This window comes from Ambystoma mexicanum, chromosome 3q (assembly GCF_040938575.1).
Source record: "Ambystoma mexicanum isolate Mex_15411 chromosome 3q, UKY_AmexF1_1, whole genome shotgun sequence".
NCBI lineage: Eukaryota > Metazoa > Chordata > Amphibia > Caudata > Ambystomatidae > Ambystoma > Ambystoma mexicanum.
The window spans coordinates 180293332-180309276 of record NC_090926.1 but is presented as its reverse complement, the minus strand read 5'-3'; the positions used below and the strand labels follow the sequence as shown (position 1 = coordinate 180309276).

The following is a 15945-nucleotide window of genomic DNA, read 5'->3' as shown; positions in this document are numbered from 1 at the left end:
TAACGTAAACGATAATGAATATAATTTCAGAAACGAAAGCCATTTAATGTTCGTTCATTAGAAGAAATAACGTCGGCATAGAAGGAGTGGTATTTCGGGGCTGCCGTACGCACAGACACAATGGAAAATGCAAATATAATGTAAGTAACTCTTTAGATGAGTTTATACCGCAATTAATTACTATACAGTACCTTTAAAGACGGGTTAAGTTGTACTTGTTCGTTCTATGTGGCATATTGTTTTGTACCGCGCACTATCTTGAGGAGAACCATCTCCTTTTACGGAAGCACCTCAAAACCTTCCTCTTTGCTTCTGCTTTCTCTCTCCCTCTCCCCTGCTACAACTGGTCCACTGTCTGCGACCTCGGTCCTGGGCCCTTCCACTCTCCACCTGCACTGCCTCCCTGTCAACCCCTGCACTGGGGGACTGTCTCAGTATCCTACAGCCCCCCCCTTCCCAGCACTTGTTCTGCACTTACCTTGCACTCGCCACCAGCTGGCCCTATGTATTTATTATTTTATGCTACTTACTTTGTACTCCACTTCCCCCCTCCCCTTCCCCTTGCACTTTTACCTTCCCCCTACCCCTGCACTTGCGTGATCTGAATGACACCTGGCCTAGTAGGATCGTTGTCTGTCTTCTCCTTGTTCCCCCCCCTCCCTGCCTCGCCACGCCTTGAAACACTTGTGTATAGGCGCGTTGCAAATGCCATATTATATCATATCAGTGACGAAGTGGTCCACTGGCGCTCAGGCGGCTCTGAAAAAGGCAGAGGAGAGGGGGTGGGTTACTGGAAATGACGTATAATACCCAGTTGCACTGTCCTAGCTATGAAATAATTTCCCGACCTAATATATAAAATGAATAATTTTAATAAAGATCTGATGGTGAGACTAATTTCATTTTTTATGTTTTTAAAACAGGTACATCCTTCATTATTGTATGTGTCACGAGTACCAGACACAGGCGGACGGCTTTTACAACCGCCAGTTGCTTCTCCGCGTGAACAACGTTACCACCCTGACCATTTTATGGGACGATCGCCAAGTACAAGTATGCCCTTGCGCGGTACTAATGGCTAGATGCAACATACATACCGTTGTGGTGGCCTAGTGCCTCGTTGTTGGAACAGCCATGGGATTATCAGTGCGACCAAAGAGCTTATTTTATCGTAAACCAACACCCTGTGTACTGCACACGAACATCGCTTGCCTCAAGACGAACTATTTTGGATCGAGAGCAAAGAAAAATGCAAATCGCTGAATATTTTCTAAACATTTGATGTCAAATAAATGCACTTTACCAAATTTACAATCTTGCGGTTTGATTTAAAAGTACAGTTTCATATTCCGAATTGTGGCGCGCTGTGTTGTGAGCTGATCTGTGTTGGTTTCCGGGTTCTGTGTGGAGTCGCGTAGAAGACGCCTGGGCGCGTTTGCCTACGCAGCACAGTCATGTCACGGATAGAGGCGGGGAATATGAATGTTTTGATAAAGTCTGTTTCAGGGGCGGAGGATATGATTTAGTGCCGCAAACGCAGGTGAGCCAGGTCGATGGGGGGGAAATGATAGGATTATCACAAAATGGCGGCTGATTTCGAGTGCGTTAATGGACGAAAAGTCGGGTAAGGTCCATAGGAAAGTTTTCTACGATCTACCGATTTATGCTTAAAAACACATGGCCGAACCGTAGGAACAATAAAAAAAAAGTCCCGGAACTATCCTTTAAATACCTTCTCTGGGACTGACTACTGTCTCCCAGAGCATGTAAAGTTAAATTGACTTTACTAGTCTCTTTAAATTTACAGACCCAGCACACACTATCTTCCTATAGAGTGGTGGAGGGGTTGCCTAGCATCCCCTGAGTCAAACCACTCATGTAACAGTCAAATGTTACCCTTTCCTTTAAATTGCTGGTGGCAGTGGTTTAGATCAAACTACCATGATTTGACCCGAAAAATTGGGTCAGCCATGTTTTTCAATGTAGCGCCCTAGACCTATCTGTAAAAACAGACTCTGGTCAACTTTTTTCGCTGTTTCTTTTAGGAAAGGTCCTTCTTGTGTTTGTCTCTGCGCGCCAAACCAGGTTTGGTCCCTTTGTTCGTTGGCCTTTGGCGAGCTTCAGTGCTAAGGCCCTCCTCTGGCGCCTGAGTGTCTGGGGTGGACAGGATGTGAGGGAGGTGCCCGAAACTCCCTGTGCTTCGTCTCCTAGGAGACCTGAATGCACTCTGGCATGATTGGCCAGCTGGCTTTCCGGCAAGGACAGCCACCCTGCTGTGTGAGTGACAGCCAGGCTGGAATTAATGGGGGGAAACCTGTTTAAAAGCAGGTCTCTGGGATTTGGAAAGCAGAGTCGACCACTGGAATGAAAGAACCCAAGACGAGATGCAAGAAAGAGGACTGCTGCAACTCCTGGACGACCGGTGAAGCCCTGCAAGGTTAACTTCTTCCCTTGGGTTTGGTGGGAACAACCAACTCACAAGCCACCGGGACACCATCCCCATCCTGGTCGAATGTTCTTCAGAGTGCTGTTGAAAACCAGATAGCCAGTGGGAAGGAAACCCATTTGTGAACTTTAAGGCACTCGCACCTTAAACTGACGTTTTGCCAAGCTTGTGGCCTCTTCCCTGAGCAGTGCAGGAACGTCCCGACGTCTTCCTTCTTGACCCCACGACTGAAGCTCAAGAACAGCGAGATCTGCTCGAACTGCCAGGAACAACTGCCTCAGCTACAGCTCTTCTTCACTTTAAAGGTACTATGCAAATGCGCTCCGGAAATATTTTCAGCCATGGTGAAAGTTTGTGAAACTTTCCTGACTTCAAAGGCTTGTCCTTCCCTAAACATTTGTCTAACTTTTCGTCTGACAATATTGTTCTAAGTTCTGTGGCAAAGACTTAACCGTTTACTACCAGAACTGTGCTATCCTATACAAAGACTCTGAACCATTGACTTTGGCCCAAGCCTATGAACTGAATTGCTGGTTGTAGTTTACTCAAACCCTTTGCCCTGCCTAGGAAAATATGTGTGCTGTTGATTCTTATAACCTTGTCTTTTTTACCCCTTTTTAAAGTAACTGAAGTGCCATTTTGCTGCCACTTCAGGGGAGCTAAACTTGTTCAGTAACTTATTGGTTGTGTATTTGTAGTATATTAGTATATGATATTGAGCTGCTCGTGCTAGTGTAATGTTTTCAAGCTGACTGGGTAAATAAATGTATATTCTTTTACCAAGAAACCTTGAGTAAGTGTTTGTTTGAATCACTGTATTGGTTGGTCCTTTGTGTAACTGCTCACTCAACTCTTGAGATAAGTCTGGCTGCTCAGCCACTGCTACCACATAACTGTGTAGTACAGGCTTGTACCAAAGGTGAAATTGTACTGACACTTGTAGTCTTAAATGCATGTAGTGTTCCCCAAGGGTAGTGCATGTGATTCTGCCTAACACCTGGGGACCAATTCCGTTGGTGATGGGTGTGCGGTACAAATACCTTTAACATTAAAATTAACACACACCATGGTTGAGTCGTGTAATTGCATAATTGGCACATGTAACCACCTATCAATACCACAATTCTTGAGTTTCTGCCACAATCTGGTGTGATTTATTGTGTCAAAATCCGCTTTTAAGTTTACATATAACACATAAAGCATGCTAACACCTTTCACTGATGCATTCCCAATCAGTGTATCTAGCAGTAACATATTATTTACAGTAGAAGAACCTTTTCTGAATCCAGTCTGGAATGTGCCCAATATCTGGAGTGAGTCCACCCACTTCTGTAACTCCATAAGCAGGAAGGTTGCGAAGATCTTGCTAGTCACGTCCAGCATAGAGAGAAGGCGATATTTGGTGGGCACAGTCCTACTTCCTCGATCAAAGACTGGAATCAAAATTGCACGCATCCAAGTAGTGGGTATTTGGCCGGCACTGCAGATCTTGTTAAATAGAATGACCAATATAGATGATGTGCCACAAGTGAAATTGATCTAGAAAAGGGGGACACCCATTACATTGACAAATCAATTCATGCTCTGCCACAGCACTCTACATGCAGGGCCTGCCCTCTGACACCACTCATAAGAGGCACCACCCAACAGGACAAGGCGCTGCAGGACAATGCTGTACGATGACAGTAAAGCATGATCCAATAGAAAGTAAGAAATCCACTAAAACGGAATATATGACCGCAATGCATAGGAAAACCATACCTACAAAGCCAACAGCACAGTTGACCAGTGCACGATGATAACTCAACACTGACAGCCAGTTTTGGCATGTACACAGCAAACCATGAATGTAATTTCTCAAGCGTAGAAACCATAGCACCAAAAAAAGCACAGTATGAACCATACCCCCCTCAGGGCACATGTATAACAGCCCATCACAGGACTACCACAGACAACATGTACACTGCTAATCCTGTTACAGTGTATGGTTGTTACATCTGGTGGTTGAGTTATGTCTGAAAGGGTGACTCATGAAGTGACATTGCCCCCTTAATAAATGACACATATAGAAAAATGTAGGGATATACAACCATGATGTTCTCCAATGCGCCATGAGTATATTAAGAGTGTTGAAAAGCATACCAGGAACACATGCCACACATCCTCATATGTTACTCACACCTATGCCATTTGCCCTTGCAGGTGACTATGATACCCAGAGCTGCCATGGCTGATGACACCTGTCCACAATCCACGCACACCACACAAGGTGGCCTACAACGAGGCACACATATGGACCTGGCAGTGCACAGAGCAAACCTTCAGACTACAGAGACGTTTACCATGTCTCGATCTGACATGGGGCGCCATGATGTATAGTCATACAAGGTGGGGAAAATAGTTGTATTGTGTGCCATGCTGCACAACAAGTGCACCAGATGACATGTTCACCTATCCCACGATGTAGACATGGCACCAAAGAGGACACAGGCTGGGTATCAAGTGCTGCCACTCAGTGAGTATGAAGAAGGCAATGACGACCATCTTGTATAGCAAGAACTCATTGACAATTTCAATTGAACTAATTTCTTTGCACTAATCGCACTCATTTGTACATATTACATTTTCCACACCCACTCACAAATCATTGTCCTCTCATCTGTTGCAAGTGTACATGTGATTTATTTTGTAGTGAACCAAATAGCTATGCCCTCTCACCTTACTCAATCCCAAACGCTCATGCCCTCCCACATCCTTCAATCCCCAACACCCATGCACTCCCACCTCCCTCAATTGCCAACACCCATATCCTCCCACTTCCTTCAATTTCCATGACCTTTTGGGCATGGCAGCTTGTTCAAGCTGTGTGCATGCCACATTCCTCTGTGACAAAGATGGAAGCCTCAGACTCTTGACCCAGATGTGCTGGACTGTGAGGAGCAAGGTGCTGTGCATTGTTTCTGCACCTGCAGATAACGCCTCTGTCAGTTTCCTGACCCTCTGGCCAACTGTATTGGGAGCAGTTACCACAGAGAGGTATTGGCACTGCCGGTCCATAGCCCTAGCAATCCTGCAGGATGAGCCCTGCAACTAATCCCTGATTGCCCGGAAATGTTCGAGCTGCAGGTCTGCAATGGCATTGTTCAATGGTATTGAGCCTCCTCCATACGGAATCCAGGGAATGCAGTGGCACACTCTCAGGGGTGTGTACAGGGCTGGAGCTGAAGCAAGGGACCGGACCCCCCTACCACCTGCATCCATTTGTCCAATGCCATCGCCATCCGTCCCTGTGTTAGAGGCCCGATTCTGTTGGCATTGGATCAATGACTCCAATAGACAGTGGAAATAGGGGCCGGGATTGTTGGTGCCAGTGTCACCCCATGGGTGGCTGTGGTGGCATATGCGTCCTCAAGTGTCTCTATAGGGGCGGCCAGAGGAGTGGCCTCTGAAGCTGGTGGGGGTGCGACTGTGCGGCTGTACTGGCAGCAGGTGGTGGACCAGCAATGGCATGAGCGATGCTGTCAGATCGTTCCAAAGCCATACTTGTTGATATTTTGGCAGTGTGGCTAGTTTGTGCAGCTGGCATGCTGCTGCTTGTGGCAGGTGTTTGGCTCCCGGTGTCTTCCTGCACATGCCATGGCTGCAAGGCACTCTGATGGAGGCAGAAGTGCTTGCAGCAGTGGGTGTGCCCTAGGATGTCCTTGGGCCGGATTCATCTCAATGTGTGGACTGTGAACCTGTTGGGTTATGAATGATATGCAGTCAGCCATCTTGCATACTTGTACATGAATAGCAAGATACTCATGGATTATGGTGGATCCTGACCTTGACACATGGTGTTATGTGTGAAGTGTCATCTGTGGACTGCCCAGCTGGGTTAGATGGGAACATGGGCAGGGTAGGTCGTTGGGTAGCATACGCTACCCCAGCAAAGTTAGGACTGGGTGAGGCGACATGGAGACTGCCCCCGCCTCGTATGCAAGCACTCATTGGCAGGTAAGGTACAGTCATTGCTGTTGGTGTTTCCTATGTGGGTTTATTGGCTTTTGGGTGTTTCAGTGATGGATGGAGGCATAGGGAGTTCCCGTCAGCACATGGCTATGGGCTGCCCTGATGGGCGCGTCTAAAGATTGCATGGGGGCACATGTGCTAATTTGCGATGGTACATATCTATTTACACAGTCATGTGGACATGACGTTCCATCTTTCCTTGCACATGCATTTTGTTGCTGTACCATTGGTCACATTGCCATTTGGTAGGCCATTGGCCTTGAAATTGTGCCCATTTGATTATGCAGGTAGCCACATGCATAGGCTAGGGAGTTTTACATGCATTGTCATTGCAGATCCTATTCTAGCCTTCACGTTCTAAAGTAACTCTAAAGTGTTAAGGGATAATGTCCTTGGCCTTGAAAGGTGGACAAATGTTAAAGGAAAGGTGTAATTCCAACACAAAAGATCCTAATGGATAATGCTCACAGTTCCAGGGAATGGCTCCCTTCCCCTGGTCTCTCTTCACCAACACAACAGTTCAACAAAACAACAAAAGTTCTTTATAACCCCAGAGGATATCTGCTTCTGCGCCCAGCGGCATCTCCACTGCTTGTCCACCCGGGGCTGGGTTCTCAGGTGCGGCTGTCTCTGCTGCTTGCTTCTCGCTCTGCTTTCAACCTGTGTCTGGGTTCTCGGGTGCGGCTGTCTATGCCAATTTCTTCTTGCTTGGCTTTCCACCCGCGTTTGGGTTCTCAGGTGCAGCTGCCTCTTTTCTCGGTTGGGATATCGTTCCCCGGCCACAGGCAAGCCAGAGGTTGGCTGGAAGTTTGCTCTGGGCAACACGTCCCGGAGATTGTCCTCCTCGGATCTCCCTCTCGCTTTCATTCCCTCTCTGAGTTCTCGGTATTACAGGACTCCTCCAGGTAGCGTCTCTCCCAGCCAGGCTAGATCGGGTCCTAGGCCTCACCTATAAAATTTTCATAACGACTAGAGCGTGTCTTGTGCTTTTCACATACAATGATCTTCATTGCTCCATTCAGCCGCCTCATCCCTCTGTTCCCATACATACAAGAAGGACAGGAAGTTTGGGCTGTTTTACTCGCATGATATTTAGTAGGTGGTGTGGGCAGTGGAAGGGAACTATCGCAGTAAGCCATAAAGGCTTCTGATATGTAGGGAATGTCCCTAAAAGCGAAAGGGCGACATGTATTCTTATCTGACAATGCTGTGTCACCCTCCTGAGGGTTGCCTTCCCCCATGTGGTCCTCCCTCGTATATCCACACCCCAGGGTCAGGATCAGGTAGTGGCTGCCGTCCCCTGGCCCCATGGGGAGAGGCTACCTCTGGGAAAGGAGTGATGACATTGTCAGATTAGGCTGAATTATCTTGATATCCTGTAGGGTCTTCCCATTGAAAAGATCCTAACCCGGAATGTGGCCTATTAATACAAAGCTTGTTCTGACCTTCTAGTAGCTGCATACTGAATCACAGTGCCATAATAGATTTGCTGCATCATATTTATCCTCTGTGGTTGGTGAACTTGAGTGATATAATTCTGGTAGATCTAATTGAAGACGAGCCACTGGCAGGTGCCAGAGTGTACTTATATTCCAACACTGTCAAAGCAACAGTGATCTCCTTTCCCCAAGAGTGCCATAAGATGGTTTATGAATGTACAATGATCAAATGGAAGAACACTAACGTGGGCCTCAGCCTATGGAATTTGGTCTCAAAAAAGACAAATTCCATCATTGAAGAAAGATTGGTGGTTAATGGGGAAGGGAATAGGAAAGGGTTCATCAATAATAATGATTCTGCTAAGTGTTTGTAGGTGGAAGGGAAGGACTGGTCTTGGTCGGAGGGAGCTCTGTAACCAAACATCATACGCAGACCATGACAGAAACACGACCCTACTTTTCTGGAATACAAAAGGACATGGCCACTACTTAGGGGAAGAAAGATTATCGAACAATCTAAAGAGGTATGTAGTGGTGGCCTTGCTGGAGACTTGGGCAGTTGGTGACCTTGAATGTGTTGGTCCGAATCAGATTGCTACTCTGGCGAGTTCTGGCAGAGTGGGGATACCGGACGGAGGGCTTCTCCTTAGTGTCCACAACCAATTTGATAAATGCAAGGTTGAACTAGACTCTGACTTTGTTCTTGCTGGGAGAATAAATGGGAATTGGATGGGAACCTTCACTGCAGTCTTAATGGTAAATATCTATGACCATCCTGGTCTCGCGCTTACAACGGAAATAATGGCTAGTATTGAGCCACTTATTGAGGCTAGAAATAGGATTGTCTCTATTCCTATATTTATTTTAGGAGCCCTTAATGCAAACATTCCCTATGCTCCAAGAGATGATCTGCTTTAGATATTCCAGCTGCGCAACTATGGCAAACTACATGGATCGTAAAGGGGGAAAAGTGGAATTTGTTTATTAAAAGTCATGTATTTACAATGTTTATTGCGAGATGTGCTGGAGATGCTCCGGGGAAATGGGTTTACAAGGGCTATAGAGAAGAGTGCATCCACCTTAGATTACGTATTTATACAAGCTGGTTTCTTTTCTCTAATCTTACACTTAAATATGGAGTGCAGAGAAGAAAATGAGCATTGCTGACATTACCTTGTGCCCCAGAGTCCCCTGTTTGCCCCGTTGCTAGAGTACATGTGGCCGGCCTACCGGCTTAACATTGGGACAAACTGTGTTATCTGGAAGCCATATATTTTAGATAAAGCTGATCAATGCTTTCGTCTTGAATGTGAAACCTTTATTGAGCATTGCAGAGGCAATGAGGTGATTACTTTGATTAACTCCCTTGGAGGGAGTGTAAATGGGGTAGTATGCTCAGACACAACCCTGTTAAAAGACTCAACCCTGTTAAAATATGAATCTCCAATATTGAAAGGTATTGACTGCACCTTTGTCACTTGAGGGGACAATTACGACATTCTTGATAGGGGCACTTTAGCTAAGAAAAGTCCTGCACATCGTTATGATATGGAAATAAGAAACAGGAAATGTGAACTTAGAAGAGCGGTACGGGCTGCAAATAATAATAGAAAAAAGCAGCAGGTGGTTATTAAAAACTGCAAATCTATCAAACAACGATATCAGAATTGCCTGCGTGCCAAAAGAAATGAGGCTAAACTTCGATGTTGGAGAAATTTGATCGACGTGATTAACAAAACAGATGAGCATGCCTTTTGGAAGGTGGTCAACACTCATCCCCTTAACCCTAAATTGTTGGAGGGTGTGTGTAAAAAATGCATGAAAAGAGTTTGTTAAAAAAGACTTTGGGTAAGACCCCAGAGAGAGCCATGGTGGCGTGTGGGAATAACAAAAAGTGTCAGTACAAACAAATTTAGGATATATCATTTCTTATGTAAAAAAGAGCAAGGATTCTAGAGCCCCATGGCAGGACGGCACCTGCAATGCCCTTATGAAATGCAATCCAGAGAGATGGGGCATTGTATTGCAATATTTGTTTTAGAAGATTGGTGAGACTGGTCTGCTGCCTAGCACCTGGACCGAGAGCATTGTGGTGCCAGTCTATAAGTGCAGCTCCACCAAATAGTATAACTGTTATCACATACTGGCGATGCTTGATGGTCCAGCAAAAATATTTGCCATAGTGCTTCTGGCAGAACTGCAAGACTGGTTCGAAATAAACCAACTATCGCTGTTGAACCAGCTGGGCTTTCGTAAAATATGCTCCACTATAGACAAGCTAATGCTCCTTGCCACAATAATTGAGAATACATGGAGCTTCGCCAACAACCACTGTATGAAGCATTCATTGACTTCAGTGCTGCATTTGACATTGTCAACCATGGTAGTCTGGGGGCTACCACGAGGCCTTTTAAGTATGTTGAGTAAATGCTACCAAAATACAACAGTAAGAGTAAGGCTTAACTTGAAGGGAGATCAGACTACGCACATTACTACGATTACGGGGCTGAAGCAAGGATCCATACTAGCATCTCTCATGTTCAACCTCTATATGGCTGATATAACAACGTACCTAGAGGTAGCATAAGCATGTCACCCTAAATTGGGTGCTAAGAGCATGGCTTGGCTCGGGTATGCTGAAGACCTACTATTGATGAGGTATACTCCCAAAGGGCTGCAGTCTACGGACAACACTGTCAATTGGTTTATAGAAGAACATGAATTAGGAATTAACATTGCCAAGACAAAAATCATGGCATTCCATCCCAAGAGTAAGAAACCCCTTCATGACTATAGATGGTGACTACAGGTGAACATCACTGAACAGGCCAAGAGTTATAACTATCTGGGAGTAGCGACAGAACCCGATTGGAAGTGTAATCTTGAGAAACTAGAGATTGAAATAAGACAGCAACTGAGGCAATAAAAACCTTTGCCGCCAGACATGCAGGATACTCCTTGGCTTCGGTCACTAAGGTCTATAAAATGAAGATAGTCCCAAAACGTATCTATGGGGGTATGATTTGGGGACAGCAGTGTGAGAAAGAACTAAAGAGACTTGAAAGTATGAGCATAAAATCATTGTTGTGCTTCCCTGAACAGTTGTAAGTAGAGCATGTACTGTGTGAGCTAGGCCTTGGCAGGATTAAGACAGCATTTTGTATGCAGTGTGCTAGGTATTATTGGAAACGTTCAGACTCCTGTGATAACATATGGCCTAATGTGCTACAGAGCGAACTTAAAATATTAATGGCACACTGAAAACATGCTACATGCAATCATATTTGGACATTAGGGACCACCTGGGATGAGTGTGTATGGGATCAAATTTGACTCGTCTTACCCATGCTAAATACAAGTGCTTAACCAGAGACTATATTTTAGATCTTGATAAAGAGCAACTCTGGATTGTTCTGGCCTCCAAAGCCAATAATGGAGACTATGTATATAGTCGGCACTACTTGACCTCACCAGGCCAGTGCATCCATGCCTTTACCAATTCCTATCTTCGCATGGACCACATGAGACTCAAATTTTATCTTGTTGGCACCTTGGAGATTCTTGGCCCAAGCGTGGCATTGGCTAGAGCACTCTGTACATGCATACTATGCAGAACGGAGCACATCGAGACAGTTAAACATCCAGTATGCTCATGTAAGGAAACAAAAAAGGAATGTAACTATGCCTGAAGAGCGGCGGGGGTGGACAGGAGTAATTGTAATATTCCTGATAATCTTTGGAATTTTGTTATTAGAAGGAAATGAGATACCTCTAATTAATCACCTGACCCAATTTTGGTTTTGTATTTTGAAACGATTAGATAACGCATGAGTATGTTGTTACTACGATGAAATGTAAATATATTCTTTTAAAAATGTTATTGGCAAGATTTCCTATGATATGGAATCGATTTGATGATTGATGTATTATGGAGTTGTTTTTATAAAAAAGCCAGATTGGCTGTATTATAATATTACAAAATAAAACAAGGGTTTTGAAAAGAAATGTTTAGGATATTTAAAGGATGGAAAATGGAAAAAGAAAAAAAAACAGTGGAGCAAAATTATGAAGCTCAAAATGTGAAGCAGGTTTGAACCCCTGGGGCTTTTGTAAAGGACTAGTGTGTCTCTTCTGGTGCTCTGGTAGCTACTGCTCATGTCCGTGTGTTGCAGTTCATGGGCGTAGTCCATGTGCTCTACACAAGCTTGAGTGGAAGTGCAGTCTTTACTTGTGTTATTTACACACGTACATAGTCTTTAGTCTGTGTGGCAATTGCATGTGATGCAGTCTTTTCACACGCATTCATGCCAACCCTCCCGATTTAAGCAGAAGCCTCCAGATCTTTCTGTCAAAAATTGTGCGATTTATGACTTTCTCCCGCCTAAATTATGCCTGAGCCGAATGTAGTTCAATGGCGAAATTTCATTCTCCCGCTTCCCATGACAAAATCTCCCTCCCAGGCTATCCAAAACGTAGACATGTATGCACACGGTCATTTTGATCCATGAGAAACGAACACATCACACATAGAACAACCAAATTCAGGTAAAAGAAAACGCGCCCTACCGGAGCAAACTGCAGGTTTGCACTGCATGGCACCTCCCTCCTTTCCGGGAGTCTCAAACTGAATGTACCCTCTTTCAGGATATAAACAACTATTTTGTTATCTGCAACAAGAACTGTGCAACTTTTGCATACCCGTGTGGCGCATGCTCTATCTAAACTCAGAAGTTAAATATTTAAATGTTTCTGCCTCATTACAAACATATGTTTTTAACATGCCAACGCCCTTCTAGTTCAATAGTGTTCAAATATTCGAAATAAACCTTTACCTGACAAGCATCAATTCCTCCACCTTCGTAGCCGGCACAAATCATATTTGAAGAAACAATGTCATTATACCATTCCGGCGTGTTACAGAGAGAAGAAGGTATTATATTCACCTGTGCTTCTTGTAAAAGTATCGCCAATGCACCTATAATAAAACAAGCCGAGAGTAACCATTAATGTCTGTATTCAGAAAACTTGGTGGTTGATCCTTACCTTAATGCGTGATTAGGCAGTTTCTTGCTATGTGGCTCAGATTGCAGTAATTCAACACACGCATTGAACAATAGTTGTGTCGTTTGTAGTTGTTTATTATTACATTCCACACATAGTGGTATGACTGCAGTAAATATGGGCCCTGAATACACAGTCATTATTTTCCAAACATGTCTGCAAGTTAATGTTTGCAGACACAGACGGTAGTAATACATAGAAAAAAGACGCTACTGCAGCTGTGTACGAAGGTCTTTTTACTACTCTATTACTAAGGTGACGTGGCTGGAAATACCAACGTGCAGACGTGTTTAGAACTTTTAAAATATGCACTGGGTATGTGGGGCCTATTTATGTTGCTGTTGTGATTTTACAGCCTATTTTCTGATGATCCTCTAAGCCAAACCTGTCTACATTTGGAAATCAAAAACCCTAAGATTTCTGCTGTTCGCTGTGCACGCTTGTCACTGCCTGTCAGTATTCAAATATATATTTACATATATATATATACATACACACACACACACACACACACACACACACACACACCTACCCCTCTCTTCTGCAAATAAGACACAGATTTGCCCAGAATCAACAATTTTAGCTAAGTGGTGAAACAGGAATTTGAGAGTGTACTGCAAGCTTCAAGTGACAGCGTGCATATAAACTTGAGCTTTGCTTGCCATGGCACTAAAATTACGGAGTCTCTTATGCAGGCACTAGGTACAGTCCCCACCTGTGGGGAAAAGCCTGGAGACACACACTTCTCCCATTATCATGGCTGGCAACACAGGGTCTTGAGAGAGGGGAGAGTCAAACTGCACCAAGTTTGGCAGCATCATTGTTACACATATTGGCCGTTGGTCTCTTTGGTCCCGTAGCCGCTTATGCGGTTTGCTTAGATATTGTACTTCCAAGATGGAGGACCACCGTATTACCTGGGCGGAGAGCAGCGGTTCAGTGTTTACACGTCCGCAAGAGATGCCGAGGATCGCTCATGTGATCCCTTATTCTGAACAGAGAACAAACGCCCTTCGCGTCGCTACTGTTGTTGCAGGCGCTCCGTGAGTTTGCTTCTAGGTGTTCTCGTACTTTGCTTTCTCTTCAGACCCATTCCTTACCTGGTATCTCAAACTCTGTGCCTCTGCTCTTTTCAGATCACCTCAGTGGGAATTCCACTTTGCCCAAACGCCTCCATTACTTGTTCCAGATTATCGAACTCTTGTCCTCCCTTCTAGCGCAACATCGCCCTTTCGGATATTGCTTCTCTCTCTACACCGTCTCAGGAGTGAGTTTCTTCTATTTATCGGTAGAGAATTATTTCTTCCATCTCGCCCGTACTTACCCTTCTGTCTGTTATAGATATCCTGCCTCTCTTTCACTCCGGATCCAGTCTTCAAGAACTCGCCTCTGATTCGTAATTATTCTCACGCCTAGAGGTGAGAGAATCTTTCCCGGCTCTCTCTACTATTTCGTCCTAATTTCCTTCTTTCTCAAAGAACCCCCTCTCACCTCCTTTGTTTCTCTGTCATTAGAAGAAGCCTTCCCGTGTCCTCTTGTACTCAGCCGTGCCTGAACACCATCTGCACGACGACCCAGATTCTCCAGATCTCAAACTCATCCAGGGTTTTCTTCCCCAGAGGGTTTCCCTGACGGTCGTGTCCTTTCCCCCGGGTTATAACTTTCCAGGCTGGGAGAGAGAGGTCGGTCGGGGGAGCTTTCACCTTCAGCATTGGCTCTTCCATTTTGGTATTTTACTGTCTGTCAAGGTGAGATCTTAATTATATCTGATTTGCTTTATTATCATCGAATTTAGAAGTGTTGATGTGACAATCATGATGTTAATGTTAAAGGATATTTGTACTGTGCACTATCACCACTTGAGTGGTCCCCTGGCGCTCTGATGGAGGAGAAGAATAAGCCTGCTACCAAGCTGCCTCTTGCAGGTAGATTAAGAACAATACGTGTGGAAATCAATTGCCCAGTGGACAGCAAGGAGTTACTATGCCTATTGGAAACTTCAACCACTCCAGTACATAACTCCACCATTAATGAACCACCTATTGAATACATTGAGAACTTCATGATACAAGGAGTGGCAAGATCCCATGGAAAGCGGATGGCTCTATAGTGCAGATTGAAAGCATCTCAGGGAGGAAAATAGCCATCGAGGAAAGTGACAACATCTGCAAATCCAGTAATTTGTCCATAGTTACCCACCCCATACTGGAGGACACTATTAGTGGCCACAACTCATTGTCCTCCACGTTAAAATTACAGACCCCGGATTTCCTATTGACATCCTCGGTGAAACATTGTGAGATGACCTCTAAAGAAGTGAACACACCTACAAACAGATTACTTAAAAGTAACTATGAGACGGTTCTATGTCACTTCATGGACACCTGTTTTTACAACAGGTGTTTTCATGAGTTTTGGCCGAAAAAACTAATCAACATTTTTTTTACAATTATTTTGGGGGTTGGGGGAGGCCTCTACCTATTTCTTGTTATTCCCAACCCCCCAACCCTTTATTTGCCCTTTCCCACCCCACCAGAAAATGTCTAAGTTTTTTCAGCACAAAACAGTCGTAAAAACAACCGTTGTAAAAACGGCTGTTGATGAAAGGACGTTCAGATCTTAAACTACTTCATGGCCCTCCCACTGGCTGTCCCCCAAAGTTTCTTTAGGGCTCTCCAAAAAACAGGTAGGGTTTTCAGTTGGAACTATAAGAAACCCTGGATCTCCATGAAATTACTTAAAGCAAGGGTATCCTGGGGGTACCAAACTTCTACCTTTATTACCTAGCGGCTCAAATCAGAGTGATTTCTGGGAAACTGCACTAAAATCTGGTGCCGGATGGATAAGGCGGTGGTGGGAAGGCCGCTGGGGGAAGTATTTTGGCAACCTAAGGAGGATAGACCGAAGAATATGTACTTACGCTGGATAACAGCACTAGTGGGGGGCTTCTGGGGTGTCCTTGTCTGGCAGGTGGCCCCGGCTACCGTC

At 44.8% G+C, this 15945-nt stretch overlaps 1 protein-coding gene across 1 annotated transcript in view; it reads right to left on the bottom strand.

The window, feature by feature from the left end:
- The window catches only part of LOC138582292 (transmembrane protease serine 12-like), a 456559-nt gene that overhangs the window by 36977 nt on the left and 403637 nt on the right, over positions 1-15945 (bottom strand). Inside the window, exon 4 of the mRNA XM_069653435.1 lies at positions 12729-12871. Within this exon, the coding sequence (XP_069509536.1) occupies positions 12729-12871 (143 nt within the window). The remainder of the gene's footprint in view (positions 1-12728; positions 12872-15945) is intronic.